This window comes from Xiphophorus couchianus, chromosome 5, assembly GCF_001444195.1.
Source record: "Xiphophorus couchianus chromosome 5, X_couchianus-1.0, whole genome shotgun sequence".
Taxonomy (NCBI): Eukaryota; Metazoa; Chordata; class Actinopteri; order Cyprinodontiformes; family Poeciliidae; genus Xiphophorus; species Xiphophorus couchianus.
Window position 1 is genome coordinate 6,263,398 of NC_040232.1, and position 18,098 is coordinate 6,281,495.

At 37.2% G+C, this 18,098-nt stretch overlaps 1 protein-coding gene across 1 annotated transcript in view; it reads left to right on the forward strand.

The window, feature by feature from the left end:
* The window catches only part of vegfc (vascular endothelial growth factor c), a 49,552-nt gene extending 32,850 nt beyond the window's left edge, over positions 1 to 16,702 (forward strand). The window contains exons 5-7 of the mRNA XM_028018963.1: positions 9,101 to 9,237; positions 11,644 to 11,968; positions 16,108 to 16,702. Coding sequence (XP_027874764.1) covers positions 9,101 to 9,237; positions 11,644 to 11,968; positions 16,108 to 16,216 — 571 coding nt within the window. The 3' untranslated portion in view covers positions 16,217 to 16,702. The remainder of the gene's footprint in view (positions 1 to 9,100; positions 9,238 to 11,643; positions 11,969 to 16,107) is intronic.
* Positions 16,703 to 18,098: the final 1,396 nt, after the last annotated feature.

Here is an 18,098-nt window from a genome sequence, read left to right on the forward strand (position 1 = left end):
TGACCTTTACCAATAAAACTCTAATTGATTATTATTGTCGCAGAAGGTATACTTTACAGTTTTTACAGAGTCACTAAAAAGTTCATAGAAAGGTGAAACTGTAGCAAACTTTAAAGGGGTTTCAGCTGAGAGAAGACAGCTGTGGTCAGGATTAAAACCTCTGCTTCTAGCCATTAACTTGTGATCCTTTCACAGTGTTTATACTGTGAAACTGAATTATTATTACTTCTTAGCCAGGGAAATTTCTTTTAAGATTTTGTGGTGCTTGTTGTCTTTACTTGACACAAAGAAAAATTAGCTGTGGTTAGCCTCCAAATGTGGCTCCACCACATTTATTTATTCACACATATTCATTAAAAATGCAAAGAGCTAAATCCCAAAGCAGCCTAAACCACAAACACAACATGTTAATTACAAATCGGTTCATTATCCTAGTGAATTGTAGCTAATTATTCCTTAGCATATTATACATCAAATTGAGGACATTTCTTTTTCACAAGACTGATGTAAATGATTTAAACAGTGAAATTTAACAAGATATGAACTTCATACTGTTATACACTAATTAGGCTTAAACGTAAATCAGTAGCAGTATATATATTGCAATAAAACCAGGATAAATATCAATAGATAATACATCTGATGGAATTTTCAATCATTTCACTGAACTCAGATCAGAACTGCACAGCATTCTGGGGGATGTAGGCAGAGGAAATGGACAGCTAAGCAACGTTAGTGGTTTAACTAACTCACTCACTCTTTGGTTACCTAGCAACTCACTCACTCTTTGATTACCTAGCAACTCACTCACTCTTTGATTACCTAGCAACTCACTCACTCTTTGGTTACCTAGCAACAACTTGTTACGTAATATACACAGTATCAGTTTTATGGTTCACCTCTGTGCCTCATTCTGCATAAAAAATTAAATAATAAATAAAAAAACTGTGTGGAGTGAAAGGAGAAAATGAAAACAACGGTTTGAGAGGAAACTGTGGATAAAACTAGAAAGGTCCCATCACCAGTTTGGTAAATATTTAAAAAAAATAAATCAATAATTATCAATATCGACTGATATGAAACCCTTATCGCCTCGTCCTGAAACTAATATTACTGACTTATATTGTACTGACTTAAAACTTCAACCACTTCAGAGTGCTTAGCATTTTCCTGTATTCCCTCCATATCGGGGTAAATTTCTACCCTGGTAATTACTTTTTAAACTATTACAAAAAGTGGAAACACAAGGGGTTTTATGGTTCCCAGAAAATCGTCCTGGTTACTGGAAAAAGTTCTTGTGGAGGGGAAAAAGCACCTTAATCCAGTCTAAAGTTTATTTGCCTTCCCTTTGTGTTTCCCTCTATTCCAGCTGTAAGTGGCTGTTTAAAATAAGTCTTTGACTCAGTTTTGATCCTTTGCGTTTGAGTGCCTCTCTGCCATTTGAGGATGCCAGAGGTGTTCCTAAAAACGCTGAGTGGTTGAGGCTATTGTTACTTTGATAGCTTCCTCTTAACTCTGCGCACACTGAGGGTGTTACTTAAGGAAACACGTTCCATATTATCTCTAGATTGACTTCACAGGTCCATGAAATGTGCATGTTCCTGTGTGCATGCTGTGATTAATGACCAGCTAACAGTCAGGATCCCATCAGGGATCGACTCCTAATGTATTTTTTGGCTCGTGTCCTCTGAAAACAAAACAATAGCTAAGTTTAATTGACTGGATTAAAACAGATCAGCACTGCAGGAATGTGTAGATGTTTTTATACGAAACCTCACAGCTCAATGATCCTTTTGGTTCAGTAAAAAAAAAACATTTAGGTGGTTGCAATACCTTGTAGCAGAACTATTACCAGATGAATTTATAAGCATTCGGTGAGGTAGAAAATCAATCACTGACACTAAAACACCTTGTGGGACCCTTCTTCTTCTGGAAAAGTCTCCCCCATGTAATAGAAGAAGAATACCCCAACGTTTTCGTTTGCATCATCTGTGCATGAAGCATTCATCTATATCAGTGGTTGAACTGACGGCTAAAAAGTCCAAACTGAAAGTATTCAGGGGCTAATTTTTCCCCCCCCCTAATTAAAAATGCAAAAACATTATTGTCAATCCTTTCTCTTTTACCTGCACAACAATAAATAAAACCTGTAATGTTTTACATTTGTTATTTAACAGTTATTTAACTTTTTGGACACAAATGGCCCCCGGGCCGCACTTTAGACACCCCTGATCTATATTATGTGATGTTGTGTCTGCTGTACACTAAGGTCCATTAAATGAAACTAAACTTTTCACGTTGCTGTTCAGCTAGGATTACCAAAAATATCAATTTCTTTCCATAATCTTAATATGTTCTTCACATTTCAATTTTGGCATATAGTACAATTTCAATGCCTCGATACATTAATTCACAACATGTGAGTTAAATGGAGGCTTACCTCTGAATGTATTTTATAGCAAAACCTTAACACTTCAATCTTGAGTGACATTAAGAAAAAATCTAAATAAATCAAATGAGAAATCAGGAAGTGAATTGTGGACCATCCAAATGCCTTAAAGTTATCTTAAAGGACTCTTCAAGCAATTATGTTCAAACAATTATATATATTTATGAAGGGGTTTTTTCAAGTTAAATGGAAAATGTTAATATTTTTGGCTCTAAGCGTGTTGTTCTTTCAGCAGTTTGCCTTTTTTGAGTCTAAATCAATTGCTCAATTACTACTGCTGCTGACGTGGATCATGACTGTATGCAAACGTCTGACCTTGAAAAACATTTTTAAAAATCTCCCTGTTAATAACTCTTTTTGCAAATACAAATCTGTTTTGAATCCCACTTTACCGTAAAACATGAGGTGTTTAGTCTGATTTAATGTCAGAGCCTGGAAAAAATGTTGCACGTTTTTATACCATATATCTAAATTTCTGTTTTTTGTTGTGTTTTCATGGGTTTGTCTGATATTGTGTAAAATAAAAAGCTGCAAATCCGGTAGTACATATTTATTTATACTATGTAGACTATAAATAGATGTAATGTAAAAAAAAAAAAAAAGGATTTCTTTGTCCAAAGAAGAAAACAGCAATATTTACAGTAGAAATCTGTTAAAGAAATGACTTATTATTTATTATTTAAGGGATTATATTTCCATTTTTGTCATTTCGGTTTGCAGCGCATAGTAAATAACCGATTCGGTTCAGAAAGTATGCGAGCTGCAAAAATAAAAATACTGTTTCAAGCAAAATCACAAATGCTTTCTAGTACAGGCTTCAATGAACAGGATTAGAGAATATAACGAAAATCTCTAATCTAACCAGGCACAGAGCAAAGCAAAACTTCTATTGAAATTCTAACAAATGAATCGTGTTGGTTTTTGGTGGGGTGTGCGTGTGTGGGTGTGTTGCAAAAATCCCTTTAGACATAAACACACATGTATACACCCAGAGCAGGGGATAGTTGGTTTGACTGTGGCTGCAGGAAAACATATTGTAGACATTTTCACACCTACAAATCAGTCAGCATGTAAGGATGGACACTTAAGCAGCCGTATGTTTTACATTAGGTGGAGTGAAAAACCTCCCCCACCAGCCAGCGTTTAACTTTCCCTTTTCTCCTTTTCTTTTTTCCTCCCTGTGTATGTCTGAAGCTCTGCAGCTCTAATTGAAACCACCTTCTGTTTCTTTTTATCGCCAGACTCTTTGAAAAGTTTCAACTATTTGTCTGTCTGCAAACACGCTGCCTGCTGTCTGTCTCTGTGGCCAAGTCAACAGTCCCCTACATGTTGCTTTACAGATAGACTATTTTCACTTTGTGGTGGTTCTTATAATTGGCCGTGTGTGTGTGTGTGTGTGTTGTGTTTTCAGGAGAAGTATTTTTCTTGGCAGCTGGTTGAAGTCCAAACAAGCTATCTGATTTCTGGACAAATTCAGCATCGGGTTTACGTTTATTTTTGGTTCCATTGCGTTTTATATATTTCTAATGCTTATATTCACAATCCATTGTAGGTTATGAGATAATAGATAATTATAAAGCAATTCAGGTGGCATGTAGGAGGAGCGACCTTTCACCTTGTGATCCAGTCTCTGGAAACTTGAAAAATTGGGGGAAGCAGAATATCGTTTCCCCAAGTATCTAAAGAAAGTCAATACAGACTTCATTGTAGTTTAACTGAATATGTTTTAGGTTATGTGGAGTAGTTGTTGGTAGCTAATGCCTTACTTGCAGGGGACAGAAGGTTTATCGATGGGAATTTGAAAGCAGGAATCGCTTTAACTGAATATTTTACATCTTTGACCATCTGCTTCAGATCATCATGGCAGTTGATCTGAAGGCCAGCTGCCATTTTGACAGATTACAATTCACACACATGACCACTTGATGCAAAGATTTTTAACTTTTGCCACAAGGGCATCACAGATATGTCTAAATCAATCAAATCATCTCCTGGACTCAATGCATCTCCTATCCGGAGTTACAGACAAGAATTTTTGGAGTGCGTCTGTGACGACTACAGATGACACACCGGTATATCTGAACTACTTGTGCAGAAATGTTCCCTGATTTCAAAACTTCGACCGAAGTGACGCTTGTGTGGCAACATAGCACAGATCCAGAAAAACTTAAAAACTGTCCAAAACCTCAGGACAACACAATACGCACAAGAGGGTACGCAGTTCACGTCTATGCAGAACAGGAGGAAGTTGTGAGATTGCGTGTTCAGGCCACAGCATGTGAATCGTGCTGCGCTGTGGACGACCCTGCTCTACGCATTTGCATAAAACTGTTTAGGTTAATGTAGTTTATTCGACCAAGCATAGTTAATTTTGTTACTTTGCAACATTACATGGTTGTGTCACTCTGCCTGAACAGCTGAGAGTTGCATTCTTTGAGTATTATTAGAAAATGACCTGTGAGGCCATAAGAATGAGCTATTATGGTGGAATGACGCAACAAAAGCCTCAGCATCAATTATTTTATGCTGTGTTAGGAATATTATTTGTTGAAAAAATTAGTCAACAACATAAAACAAAATGTAGAACTTTAATTAATAAAACATAAATTTTGATGCAAAGAATATCAAGTTATGTTTTAATTATTGATAAAAATGTGATGTTTTTAATTTCAGTTATGACTAGTGAGATATTCATTTAGACTTGAAACAACATAATTAAAGAAAGGAGAGAAATTTCACTTTGTTAAACTCCCTTTTATGTCCATGTACAAGAAGTTGTATCTATGACTAAATTAAGTGAAACTCAAACAAGGTTGCAGATTACCTTTGGGAAGGTGCTGTCTGTAAACTAGGACTGTCAATGTTAATGCTCTTATCCGCAGAGGGTTACCTAGTACCAGTGGTGGAGAAAGTACTCATACAATGTACTTAAGTAAAAGTACAAATACACAGACAAAAATTTACTCAAGTAAAAGTCAAAGTACCACATTATTATTTTACTTAAGTAAAAGTAAGAAAGTACAAGCTTTTAAAACTACTTAAGTATTAAAAGTAAAAGTACTTGCTGACCATAATACCTAACGGCTTATATAATGTCATTAAGTGTACCTATTGTATTTAGTTTTAATAAATCAGTAATGTACCATTTTAATGAGCAATGCTGCAGATAAAGCATGTTTTTATTGTGTTTACCCCCTGTGACGGTTTAGATTTAGATATTTTATTCTATGCATCAGAATTCCAGGGATGACCTGCAGGGTTACATGTAATTAGGCAAAATGAGAGAAATTATTATACCTTTGAAATGTTTTATTTAATTCAAAATAAACACGTTCAAAAGAAAATTGTTTCCCTGAAAAAAGGGACTTTAAACTGACCTAACAAACATCAAGCGATTTGGAAACATCTAGTCTTTCGTCCTAACAAAACATGAACTTAACTTTTTTGCCAGCTATTTTGAGAGAACTCTTAACAGAAAGGGGCTGACAATAAACACCTTCCAGGCAGGGGGGGTCCGGCTGACTCTGTGGGCGGGCATGTCCGCCAATGTCGCCGGACTTGCGACAATTGCGTCTCATTGGAACCCATATTCTAATTTATTGAATATGACTGTAACTGTTACATGGAGATTATTTTAATGGCGCTAACATTTATTCAATAACCAGGACGTGAAGGAGTTTAGCGTCAACTTATATGTAACATTCATGGCGGGAGACGTGATCACGACCGCAGTAATCACTGTTACTTGCAAGTTCATGCTAGCTTATAACAATATACAGTAATCGTATTTATTTACTGCAGTCGAGTTCAACAAAAAGCTTGCTAAGATTACATAAAACTTCACTAACACAAATTAATTTAACATCGATAGCGTTTAGCAACTTAACTTACCTCAATAAGTTTTTTCAAATTTGATGGTGAATTTTTGAAAGATAGAATTTCATGCAAAGGCGGCATTGGAATCTCCAGGAAGCGTTTTTTGACCCAGTTATTTCAAAGAAATCTTTTAAATAAGGCCATGGGTGGGGCAGGTCTTCTGGAGGATGACTATCCTTGGACTCCATTCTGGGAGTTAATGATTCTGCAGGTCCTGCGTACTGTGCTGCTCTTCTTGAGGGAGGGCCTAATGGTTATTTCCCGCTTTGGATTGGTTCAGCGGACTGATTCTGCTCTCGCCATTGGATACTTTCAAACTAACGAACAAATCAAAAAACTGAAATGCGTCTTGGATGTAACGAGTAACGAAACGCTATATAGAAATGTAGTGAAGTAGAAAGTACAGATACTTACTGTTAAATGTAGTGGAGTAAAAGTAGAAAGTATCCATTATTAAATCTACTTAAGTAAAGTACAGATACACGAAAATTGTACTTAAGTACACTTCCCACCACTGCCTAGTACACAAAAGGGTGTTACACGGGCCAGTACTGCGGTCAACGATGCAAAGTCGCAAACACGAGTGAAAAGAGGAATGACGAGCGTCAGATTTTGCTTTAAAAATCTCAGCGATGGACGTTTGGATAAAACCAACGTAGTACAGTATGTAGCCTACTTATTGCAACAGTGAATTATTCTTCCACTGAAGTGCAACCAGTTATAATTACCATTTCTAAATTATGTTTGAAATAAAATTACTTCTTTTAACTTGGAAAACTGTAATGTTTAGTTTGAGACATTTTTTTGATGCATGCATTTTTACATTTCAAGCTTACAAAGCATAGTGTATAACATAGTGTTTGTGTTTAATCACAGCCGAAGAGTGTGATTATTTTTCTTAAATGAGTAACAGCGTTACTGTAAACATTTAAATGTATGAACATATGATAACTTCAGTATGAGATTTTATGGCACAGCAGGAATTAGCACTACTAATGTCACACCATCTGCTCTGCATCATCAACATGAAATATTATGTGAATTTGATCCATCCTTTTTTATCCATCCATCCATTTCCTTACACCCTTGTCCCTAGAGGGATCGGGAGGTGCTGGTGCCTATCTCCAGCTAGCGTTCCGGGCGAGAGGCGGGGTCACCCTGGACAGGTCTCCAGTCTGTCGCAGGGCAACACGCACACACAAACAACCATGCACACACACACACACCCCGGGAGGAAGCCGGAGAGAACCCACGCATGCACAGGGAGAACATGCAAACTCTGTGCAGAAAGACCCCGGGCCGGGAATTGAACCCAAGTTGCTGCAAGGCAACAGCTCTACCCACTGCGCCACTGTGCAGCCCTCCTTTTTTAATTTAATGATTCAAAGTTTTGTCTTACTGTTTTATTCATTAGTTGCATAAATTCTTCAAAGGGGGAAGTCATTGCAACCTTCGTTCCAAAGCTGAATAACAGTTTTGTCAGCTGTCAGACATGAATTACTTGCTAGAGACATTTTGAGGCTCATGTTTCTTTTTGGCAGATGCGGTAAAGGTAAACCAGACATGATGTAAACAAGACATTAGGGAAATGGGCTGATTAAGAAGCAATGAGCAAGAAGAAACTGGGGGATTTTTACTCTGAAGGTCATGTGGTCGCAACAAAGCAAACAGCAATTCTTTCTCCATATTAATTTCCTTGCATCATTTGTTGATGTGATCAGTCAAACCATCTGTTTTATGTCTGTCTGTTTAAAGTTTCCAAGCTGAAGACAAAGAAATATTATTTATGCAACTGCATTATTATTGGAATAAAAACAGAGTTAAGACTTTCAATCTAACTGGGATAACCTTGCGTGTGTATTTTTAAAAAAACCAGGATAAAATAGTTTTTTAATGGAAGAAACAATTAACTGTGGTAATAGTTTCTTAGAGCTAAAACCATGAAACTAGATATCTTTATGCTGTCAGAAAACAACAGTTTCTGCAACGCTCTTAAGTTTTGGAAATGATAAAGATCCAAACACATCATGAGGCAATAAAATTCTGTTTTTTTATTTTATTGCGCAACTTAGAGACATCTCACCAAAGATAGTCCACTAAAACCTCCCTGTTCCTACTAAAATGCCAACCCAGAAACTTCTCCCCTGACTAAGATGTTTGTGTGCGATTCTGCAGATTATTGTCTAACACTAAGCAACTCTTCTGTCAATATTCTGTCACATAAACACAAGTAATATTTATCAAACTAAAGCTCTTCATGCCTTTCCATGTCAGTATCTGCTGATCAAATGTTAAAACCTTAAGATTTTTTAAAAGATTACATGAAAACTATGCTTTTACTCACATGTACACAACGCTGGAAAGTTATTTAAGCTCTAAAAAGGGATTTTAATTTGAATAGAATTAGAGAAACTATTTCATTATCAGCAGGCATCTCAAACATTGAATTAAATTAAAGGAAAAGCTCTTAAAAGCTACTCATATTCATGGTTGATGGAATTAAAAGTGAAATGGGCTGAAAAAATGAGTTGAAACAGAACATTGTTTCAACTCATTTTTTTTGGCCTAATTTTTACAGATGCTAAATGTTTACCTTTACCACAAGGTTATAGACCTGATTGTCACTGTTGGTTAAAAATCTCTGTTGGTAAGTACAAGAGCTTTACGTCTTTTATTTCCAGTAATCTACACACGGAAAAGATTACTGGAAATACAAAGACAGGCTGGTAGCTGTATTTTGCTATAAGATTTCTGCTTTTTTTTTGTCCTCTAAAGGTGTGCAATAGCCAACAGGACGTGTCCGCCTGGCCAGGTGTGGAACACTAAGCAGTGTCAGTGTATCAGCATGGCTTCGGTTGTTAAGCCCCCTCCTCCACCACTGCTTCATCTACGATCACCTCAGCAGCCCCATGGTAGGTGTATGACACGGTTTTACAAAGAAAAGTTCATCTGGCACTGCTTGGGCTTTTTTTCTGCACAACAGACAAATCTAAATCATATCTAAGCGGTGATATGACCTAAAAACTGTATGTTGATGTATCTCACCTATATCTTCATAGACGATACAGTGCCTATGAAAAGTATTCACCCTCTTGGATCTTTCAGTGTTGCAGTTTGACCGCCACTCAGAAGAGGGCAGCGCTGGTCCTTCTTAAGTGAAACCAGCTGATATAGAAATAAAGGTGGTGGGACCATACCAGAATGAGAAAAAGTAACAGTCGAAACAAAGTCCAGTGTGGGATGCCAAAATCGCTTTATGCGGTTCCGTTTTGAAATATAAACACTTGACAAATTTCGTAAGTTCCACTTTAATAGCGCTCATTCAGCATCAACTTCTGATGTAAAAATGGCTGATATGGTATGAAGTTTAACATATGATATCAAAAAAGTAGAGGGGATAACAGAGAAAATGTAAAACATGTTGGGTTGTGTGGGTGCTGGTGCCATTCTCAAGTGGCCAATAGAATAGAAGATCCAGTAGAAGATCCAGAACCAAAGACATGTTGCCAGTGCTAACAATACATCACTACAACATAGTTTAAATAAAAAGTTGAAAATGGATGGGTTATCAGTGTGACTAGGGTGCTGCGTTTTAGCATGTGTGCTATAAATTGCACAACACACAAAACTGTGACACCCAGGCACAGCAGGTCAAGTTCCTCTGTCCTTAGTTGCAGGGGAAAGTTCCTGTGTTCACTGAGGAGGATTTATGGCTGCAGAGTGTTTGCTAAATGCGTGTTTGTAGAATCCTTACTTTGTGTTTGGCTCTGATAACACTCTTTGTGGATCCCGAGTCAACAAATAAAAACAGAGGAATGCAGAGACCTCAGTGCACCAGATTCCACAAATAGCTGTCATGTACAAATACAAGCGAACAGTGTTTGGAATTGAACATATGGGTTTTGTTTCCTCAAGTTTCCAAGCAGATTCTGATTGACTGGAAAAAAACTGGTTGTCAGACTGATTGGACAGATTACAAGTTTGTGATAATCAAAACTGGAGCTGCTGTCACTTTGTTTTTTAGTTTGCCAAGTATTTTAAATGGTCTTACATTTATCTAAGCATTAGGAAATTAAGGACATTCTGTGGAATATTAAGATCTGTCATAAAAGGGAAATGTGGGTATTGCTTATTATACAAACGGTTTGCGTTCCTCTAGATCAGAGTTTCTGAAACTTTTTCTGGCTGAGGACCATTTACCCCATTTAACAAACACTCATGGACCACCTAACTTTAAAATATCCCCCACAGTAACACAACTTCTTAATATATACAACCTGAAATGAAAATATTAAGTCTCTTGTGACTGGCCACGATAAAACCATGAACACGTCTACCAGGAGCATTTTGAGTTGTTTTCAGATTCTGTGCGTATTCTAAACTTTCCAATGATAGAAAACACAATGAAATAAAAAAAAGTTATCTACAACACTAATAACATTTTAGGGCTATTTGTAATTTAGAAACATAAAAGAAAAATAGACTTGAGTTGCTTTGGCAAAAACAAACATTTCCTTTCAGCCAGTAGATAGCCCAATATAAATAATTTTATTTCAGGTCTTAAGATGCAGTTAGTCAGTGTGGGGCGCGGTTCTGCTCACCGCCTCGTCACCGGCATATTGCATTCAGCACAGCCGCAGACCTAGATCTGCATGCCTGCAGCATGCTGTGTATCATAATGGTGTTCAAAAACAAAAGTTCTGAACTTTGTTCTCAGCCTGAGCGCAGACTTTTCTGTGGGAAAATAGGAACTCCACCTAGAAGTCAGAACGATGATTTAGATTGTTAGAGTCAGTGAGAGCATAAAGAGAGTGGGAGCATCTTGCACTTTGTCAGCAGAAAGTGTTTTTCTGTTTTATCTGTTCGTTTCATCCTTGGACACACAACTACGCACACACATAATGATTCTGTCTGGAACAGACTGAAGATCTGTTTGCTGTTTGTTCTGAAACGTCTTGCCTTTTTCTATGTTTTTTTTTTTTTTTTTTGAAAGATAATCTGCTGTTCGTGTAATAGAGTCATTTGGGTTCTCCCAGAGGAAACGGATGATCCAAGTAGAGTGAAGGAATTTCATTGTTTGTTGATGTTGTGGTCAACAAACTATGTTGTGGTCACAGTTTTTACATGAAGCTGTAAAAATTTAAAACACCATTATTCATAGTGTTTTATTAACATTTTGTTTACTTTTGCATAAAATCAATCAGGAAAAATTGAAGTCATGTTTTTGCTTTAGCCTTTATTCACAGTAATCAGAGATGATTGTTTTGTATATATCAGTAAAACTGCTCTCGTTTTCATTTTTCCTTTCATTCCTGCAGACATACTCTCATCAGATTTGTGTGGCCCAGATAAAGAGCTAGATGTGGAAAGTTGTCAATGTGTATGCCGTCTTGAAAATCCAACTCGTGACTGTGGGCCTAAGCGACACTTGGACCGAAACACTTGCCAGTGCGTCTGCAACATGCTGCCTGCTCCTTCCTGCCCCCAGAACCACATCTTCAACAAAGAGACTTGTCAGTGCACGTGCAATAAGACCTGTCCGAGGCACCAGCCCCTAAACAAGACGAAATGCTCCTGTGAATGTAACGAATCACCAAATAAGTGTTTTCTGAGAGGAAGAAGGTTTCACCAAGCAACATGCAGGTGAGGAGGAAAGTAATGGCATGGCATAAATTCATCCAGATATTAACACCCGACCCAAACCTTTGTCAAATTAAATAAAATTGGTGTGAAACATTTGTGCAGCAACATTTTTTGTTTGTGCCGCTTTCATTTTAAAGATATTAACTGTTTTCAGAGGTCATCAAAGGTCAATCAGCACCCCGAACATTTGCAAAAACAAATACAATATGGTGTCAATCAACTGTGCTATGTTTCTGTCCCAAATGTTTTTGTGTTGTAAAATAATATACTTTATTGATCCCCGAAGGTCAGAAAATTTTGTTTGTAAAATATAATAAATGGCTTATATACAATATATTGAATATATTTATAGACTTAATATACATATTTATATATTATAATTTTTATATAATTTTATTATACATTTATACTCACATTTGCCATATACTTAGTATACATGTATGTTTTAATATAGGTGTACATGTAAAAAAATTTTTAAAATTACATGACCAAAATCAAGCAAAATTGGTCAGCTATATTTGTGTAGCTAAAGTTTTAGTAGTTGACACTAAATTTACTTGATTTTCTTTAAATGTGGGGATTGGAAGGCTGGTTGAAACATTTATCTTTTAACATGATAACGCCACAAACGAAAATATTTGTTGCACAAACGTTTGACACCGATTTTGTTTAATTTGAGGAAGAAGAAGGAGGTGAAACCTCACTGAGGTCCCAACGTGCACATGAAAGCTTGCACTCAGATTTTTAATTAGTACGTGTGTGTACATGTACAGTGCATTTACATATAGCCACAGGAAATCACTGTTCAGGCTGCACAAAGCGCTCAGACCATCGACCTCTGTGAGAAATATAAGATACCAGTGCGCTAATGACTTCCCATAGCTGTCACTTAGCAATTTCCCTTCCACACAAAGGAGGACGTACACACACATATACACACATCCATCCATCCTGTCCAGATCTGACCCTTCGTGACCTTGTTTGGGAGTGATTTATGAACATAGCAAAATTTGGGACCTGGCACAAAAAACTTTGCTTATTTATTTGGACTCCTTTTCATCACTAGCTTAATGTTCTCTTTAAGTAACCATAACAAAGTAGTTTTTTATTACAGATATTTACACATTCATGCATTAGAAATATGTTTTCCCAACTGTCTCAGTAGTATTGTGTTCTGGCAAAGCATACATATAAGTAACTTGGCTGTAGCAACAAGATGAAGTGCGGGGATCTTCTGAATTATCTTTTCGCATCTTGACCTACTTTAAGTTGGCTTGACAGGCCAGATTTCATACTTAAATTCTGACATCACTGAGTGACAACATATTTTTCACATCATCTAACAAATTGACTTAGGAGCTAACAGAGGGCGCTTCTTTTGTTTTTTTCTCTCTGCTAAAGTTTATTTATATAGCTCCAATTCACAACAAATGTCATCTCAAGGCACTTCACAAAAAAATAATTTCAGTTCAATCATACATACAATCAAACTGATCCTAGGTATGAAACAGGTATGCGCTCCTTCAGGATGAAGTGGCTGCCAGCTTAATAAACTTAATAAATTATAAAGTAAGGAATTTATTTGGGGGGCTTCATTTGACAGTATCTTGACAGGATGGTGCGAAGGATGGGATTCGAACTGGGGATGGCTGCGTCCAGGTCTGTAGACTGTAATCCAGTGGTTCTTAACCTTTTTTGAGGTACCGAACCCACCAGTTTCATATGCGCATTCACCGAACCCTTCTTTAGTGATAAATAAAATATATATTTTTTCCAAATTCAAGACATAGATATGAACTCACAGCAAGTTACAGTATTACTTTATTCTGGCCCCCAAAAATATTTCGGCCCCATAAAAGAATTTCAGCCCCCAAAATATTTTTTGTTACAATTTTACTAATTTAAAAATAAATTTGGATTTTTTCAAAGAATGACACATTTTTTAATAACTTAATTTTTTTACATTTTAAATTTAGTTTGTTTTTTGTCATTTTGAATCCACAAAATACTTTTTTGGGGCCAGAATAAAGTATTGCACAAATGACATACCTGCAAATCAGTGTGACTTCTGCTGTTGTTTTTGGGAGACCAGTTCAGAGAGGCGTGGCTTCACCTTGGCAAGTGCATCTTCAGAGCAAAGTCTGTTCATTTTCTTCTTTTTTTGCTCGACATATTTAGTATGGATTAAAATATTAAGAAAGAAACCACGCGACGTACAACTATGACAGCTGCTGATACTGCGTGCACTAAATTCCCCGCAGCACTAATTGGCCGAGCAATGTAACACGATCCTCTGCAGCAAGTGATGGCCAAGCGGGGCGCGTCATCACGACTTTACACAAGTGTGTCCTTACCTCTGCGGCAGAGGCTCCGCCGAACCCCTGAGACCGACTCATCGAACCCCAGGGGTTCGATCGAACCCCTAGGGTTCGATCGAACCCAGGTTAAGAACCACTGCTGTAATCACTGCGCCATGAGAAGCCCAATTAAACTAAATTAAATTACATATGGTTTGCTGTTCTTTGAAGGTTTTACCTCAGTTTTAGATTCTTTTACTTTAGTTCTAGATTGCTTTACATCAGTGTTAGCATCCCTACTTCTGCTTCATTATAGTCAACAGAAGCAGAGATGCGTTCTTTATGGGCCAAAGCTGCTTTTTGCTTCAGGATTTATTTGCATTACTGTAAACTAGTCAAGGAAACACATGTATCAGCTCTAGCTTAAAGACTCGCAGTATTTGCTTATACAACTTAAATCAGCACAAACTCGGTCCGGTTTTACTTTTCTTCAGTCTCGTTAGTGCCGCTTTACTTCCACCTGCACACACAGCAGACTCGCACTCTCCGGTTTGCTCTGACACATCCGTGCCGTCTCGGCGGCTCTTGAAGGAACCGCACCACCTGCTGTGTTCGGCTGTTAGAGCACTCAGCGTAATATTTTGGTAACGACCCTCGCTCTGCGCTCCTTCAGGATGAAGTGGCTGCCAGGCTGCCCCTGCTGGTAGTTGTTGTTTTTTCCTTTATGATGTCTACATTCCATCTATAACATTTAACCTCTTGAAATAAGTAAGTTGGTAGTTACTGTCGCTATCAGAGAGCACGGTTTATGGCATTGGTGCAGATTATTATGTCTCTAATTACATCAGTCCATTTTACGTTTCCATCTAGCGCTGTTTAGAGTCACAGAAGTCTGCTAATTAGAGGTACGGTTACAAAGGCTGGATGTCTCTCCATTTCAGGGTTGCAGATGAACATTAATGCAGCCTTAATGAAATTGTCTTGTTAGGAATCATTAGAAATTATAATTATTGAAGTCATGTCAGTCATGGTGGTGCAGTGGTTTCTGCTGGTTTGTTATTCTTCTTCAATGTCAGTTTATTTAGAAAAATTCATTGAAGAGATGTTGGCATACTAAGAGGCAGCATAGCTCACAGCAATGAATCAGGTTCATTAAACTGGTTTTCACACCAGTTCTGTTAGTCTGCTTTATTTTAACTAGAAAACCTAGAAAGTCCAGTTCATTTGGGGAGGTGTGAATGTGCAATCAAACTTGGATGTGGACCAAAATACCAGTCTCTGATCCACCTAAAAACCTAGGTCTTGGTTCGATTGAAGTGAACTCTGATGTGGTTTTACTGCATATGTGAATCACAAACGGACTGGAGAGCGCTCAAAAAGCAGGAAGCGGACTATAGAGCAGGGCATTCTGGGAAGATTGAACCATTTCTCCCACTCACGTGTTTATTTTGGTTGTATCTTAAGTATTTTGCCAAAGACAAAAGTCGTTTTAACCAACAACAAGAGAGATTGTATAGTTTCATCATGTTTGTCAATTAATATAACTGATCATAGATTACTGAAAATGTAGACTACTGAACGTACAGATCTGGAACAGCGAAGCTTTTACTATGTTGTAATTTAAGTTTCTTTTTTTTGGATATTCTGAAAGCTGAGGACAAGTAAGAAAACATTTTAGGGCAAACATAATTTGATAATTTCTCTCCATTGAAACCACTTTTCACAAAAGACTCATAAGACGCAAGTGGACAAAGCCCTCAAATCGCCACGCCTGTTTTTCTCATCTTTATTCTCTGATTTATTGTCGTTACATTTGTTTGTTTTCTTCTTTTTTAATTGCAGTTGTCTTAGGCCTCCATGTGAGGTGAGGAGACGGAAGTGTGAAGCAGGTTTCTTCTTCAGTGAAGAGGTGTGTCGCTGTGTCCCCTCGCATTGGAGGCGCTTGGACTAATCTGGCTCATAACTCGCCATCAAGATGCAAACTTTAGACAGTTCAATACATCACCTATTACTTGTCGACCTGCTGGTCAACAGGATTCTTATCAGCCATGGTGGCAGCTAAGTGTGTGGATCCTGATGGACTTGGGGAAACCGTTGGGATTGGAATGCAAATGATTGGAAAATGGACATAGAAAGGTGAGAAATGCACTGATTTTCTTTTGAGGACATTTAAATGGAGAATGAATGACAAGACGGGAGGAAGAACTGCAGGATTAAAAGAGTCAACACTCAACCTTTGTTAAGTAATGCGTTTTAAAATATTTGGAAATTAATTATGTCTCAGTATTCTGATGTGAAAAATTGATTATATTATTTATTAAATGCTATTTTCATCCTTTGTTTATTGCAATTTCTGTATTTTTTATAAAAATACACTGTGATCAATATTTTTATATCATGTATGTTAAGTATATGTGTGTAAAATAAAAGTATCCTGGATGTTGTAATAAGTCTTTTCTTGGATGCAGCAGCTGGCAGGGAGGATCAGGTCTACCTGATTTATCCAGGTAACAGGAGGATAGTTGAAGGACGTGTTTTGTCTTAAAGGTCATATAAGGTGTTTGTTCTCCTCCTTTTCAGAGTCTCTCCAGGACATTTGAGATGTTATGGTAACACATCTCTGCAGTATTTGTTAAAGGGGCAGCATTATGTATTTTTCTAGCCACATAGTGTCATTTTACAGTACAATCAAGTAACTGTTACTTTCAGTTTAAAAAAATAATGTGTATATATAAAATATGACTTAAAAGAAACTTGACTTTGTAATCTAATCCCTTGAAATTGGGCTTCTGTCTCTTTAAAAAAGCCTTAAGTGTTGGAAAGTGCTCTGCCTTCAGGAAGTCATCACAACATTACTCCTCTATTAACACTTTATTAAAGTATTTAGCTGCATTGTATTGTGCCTTAAATGATTAAAGGAATTTTCAAATATGCATGAAAGAATCATAGCAACACTCTAGGTATGTTTTATATGAGGGAATAACAGCTCAAAAAAGTTGATTTTACATCATTCCGCCCCTTTAAGAGCAAGTAGATGAGATGTATTTGGTAAATAGGGTTTATTCTGCAGCACTGGATCAGACTAAGGCTAAATAGGTGATATTAGTTTTTTCATGAGACAGTTGAGGACCAAATTGTTAGCACCTAATATGAAAATGCAATTTTAAAAGTATTTAACTTTTTGACACAGCTTTTTTAGATTTTAGACGCAAACACAATGATTACAAAACCATCAAAAACTACCAGTGTAAAAATTAAAAGCATGTCTGATGCTGTTTATTCTTTGTGCATCGTACCGCCTGTACGTCTTTAGTTTTCTAAAAGACTCATGGAATCAATCCCATTCTTCTACAACAAATCTTAAGCTCCTTCTTCTGGATGTTCATCTTCAGTCCACCTCATAGATCAGGGTTTTCTGCATGTCAGTCAGTAACATGTTTGGCTTTAAGGCATTTCTTCACCAGCAGCAACATATGTTCATGAGTGGTCATAATTCTTTCCACCTTGACAAGATTACAAGTTCCAGATGCACTGAAGCCACCACCGTGTTTTATTGTGGAAATGTTCTGTGGGTTATCCTCTACCCTTTTTTTCCCTATATTTCCCAAGCAATATCGCTATGGTCAAAGAGCTCAAGTTTCATCTAATCTGGCCAAAGACCATTTTAGCAGCTTATAAAACTACCCTTTAAAAGTTCTCTGTAAACGTTGCTGAATTTTGGCTCTCTCTTCTTTAAAACACTGATTTTGTTCATTGAGGTTTGTATGCACAGTAGTTCCATCAGATTGACGTTTGGACTTTGACTTCTCACAGTTTCACTTTGTGCACAGGCA